Source organism: Coffea arabica, chromosome 9e, assembly GCF_036785885.1.
Source record: "Coffea arabica cultivar ET-39 chromosome 9e, Coffea Arabica ET-39 HiFi, whole genome shotgun sequence".
In the NCBI taxonomy this organism is placed as follows: Eukaryota; Viridiplantae; Streptophyta; class Magnoliopsida; order Gentianales; family Rubiaceae; genus Coffea; species Coffea arabica.
In genome coordinates this window covers 29497861-29500138 of record NC_092327.1, presented here as the reverse complement: position 1 = coordinate 29500138, position 2278 = coordinate 29497861, and the positions used below count along the sequence as shown (strand labels likewise).

Sequence of the window (2278 nt, the reverse complement as noted above, 5' to 3'; positions counted from 1 at the left end):
CTAGATCTTAATATTTAGTGAATTCTACTCCTTTTGTGAAATTGCATTTATCTAGTTAAGAATTTTTGTAGTTGGATTAAATTCTGAATTTTCTGCTAAAATTTATTGTGAGTCTAGATAATAGAGTAAATTAGTATCTAATAATTGTTTTAATTGCTCCTCATGGGATCGACCCGATACATACCCAATATTACGATTTTGGCCTGTATACTTGCAGTAAAACGGGTATAATTCGGAATTAAACTTGCACTTAAAGTAAAAACCCGTCAAAGACCTCAACCCTCTTTGTCTACTCCAAAAGCATCTCTCGAGGATCTTGTCAAGACACTGGCTGCTAATACCGTAAAATTCTAGCAAAAGACAGAGGCAACTATACAAGATCTACAAAACCAAATAAGTCAGATAGCCTCTGTGATGAATTGCTTGGAGTTTCAAGGGAAGGAAAACTAACTTCTTAACCTGAAGTGAATCCAAAGAATGTAAGTGCCATGACCCTCAGAAGTGGAAAGGGAGTTGAAGGGTCAAAACCTGTAGATTCGAAGGACAAGAGCAAAGATCAAATTGAGAAGGAGTTGGAAGAAGAAGGAATAAGCAAGCTCACTCCTGAAGCAACTTCGAACTCTTCATTTAAAGCTAATACTAACCCACCACATTTTTCTAGTAGGTTAGAGAATCCAAAAAGGCAAAACAAGGAGAACGAGATCCTAGAAGTTTTTAGGAAGGTGGAGATAAACATCCCTCTATTGGATGCAATTAAGCAAGTACCCAAGTATGCCAAATTTCTGAAGGATTTGTGCATCAACCGCAAGAAATTGAGAGGTGATGAAAGAATTATGGTGGGGGAGACTGTTTCAACAGTGTTACAAAAGAAACTCTCACCCAAGTGTGGAGACTCAAGTATGTTTTCTATCCCTTGTCGTATTGGAAATACTAAGATCAGAAAGACTATGCAAGATCTAGGAGCTTCCATTAATGTGATGCCGCAGAGTATCTATGCTTCTTTAAATTAGGACTCTTGAAGGAAACAAGTATTATAATTCAACTAGCTGATCGGATTAATGCATATGTCGATGGGTTACTTAAAGATGTTTTGTTCAAGATTAATGAATTGGTGTTTCCAACTGACTTTTATGTGCTTGACATGAATGATGAGTGTTCACTAAATCCATCACACGTGATACTAGGGAGACTTTTTTTTAGCACAATTGAAACAAAAATAGATGTTAAACAGGGTACACTCACAATGGAATTTGATGGAGAAGTGATCCATTTCAATATATTTAAAACTATGAAATACCCATTAGACTCTCATAATGCTTTTGCAATGAGTGTGATTGACCCTGTGATTCATGAAATTTTTGAGATTGATGGTAGGGATGAACTACAAAATGTTCTCACCAAACATTTTGAGTTGGGGTTAACCTGTGATATGGAATTGGGTGCAGAGTTGAAATGCATAGTTGGAGCGCTACAGTCAATGGCACCTACTGCAATAAGGTATGAACTTGCACCACTCTTTATACCCGATTCTCATCCAAAGATGTTGCGTTCGGTGATGCAAGCACCTGAAGTGGAGTTGAAATCCCTATCAAATCATTTGAAGTATGCATTCTTGGACGATAAAAACACTCTCCCAGTCATCATTTTTGCCAAACTGGACCCTAGTCAAGAGGACAGGTTGATCCGAGTCCTTAGGGACCATAAAGAGACGATAGGATGGATAATAGTTGACATTAAAGATATAATCCCCTCTTTCTGCATGCATACAATACGGCTTGAAGAAGGTGCGAAACCTGTCAGACAAATGCAGAGAAGGCTAAATCCCCTAATGATAGAAATAGTAAAAAAGGAAATACTCAAATTGCTCGATGTGGGGATCATTTATACCATTTCTAATAGCCCATGAATAAATCCAGTGCAAATTGTTCCAAAGAAGACAGGGATCACAATTGAAGCTAATCATGACGGGAGCTTGTTCCTATTTGCAAACCAATGGGATGGCACCAGTGCATTGATTATCGGAAGTTAAATGCAGTCACTAAAAAGGACCATTATCCTCTTTCTTTCATTGATCAAACGATTGAACGATTGGCGTGTCGTGCTTACTACTGCTTTTTGGATGGTTTTTCAAGCTATTTCCAAATTGCAATAGTGCTGGAGGACCAGAAGAAAACTAATTTCATGTGCCCATTCGGTACCTTTCCGTATAGAAGAATGTCCTTTGGGTTGTGTAACGCTCTTGTGACTTTTCAAAGGTGTATGTTAAGTATTTTCTCTG

The 2278-nt window shown here is 37.8% G+C and overlaps 1 protein-coding gene across 1 annotated transcript; it reads left to right on the top strand.

The window, feature by feature from the left end:
* The first annotated feature begins 488 nt into the window (after positions 1-488).
* Positions 489-1906, top strand: LOC140014656 (uncharacterized). Its single transcript, XM_072065739.1, has 2 exons — positions 489-897; positions 1011-1906. Exons 1-2 carry the CDS (start codon positions 489-491, stop codon positions 1904-1906), a joined length of 1305 nt encoding a protein of 434 aa, XP_071921840.1.
* The last annotated feature ends 372 nt before the right edge of the window (positions 1907-2278 follow it).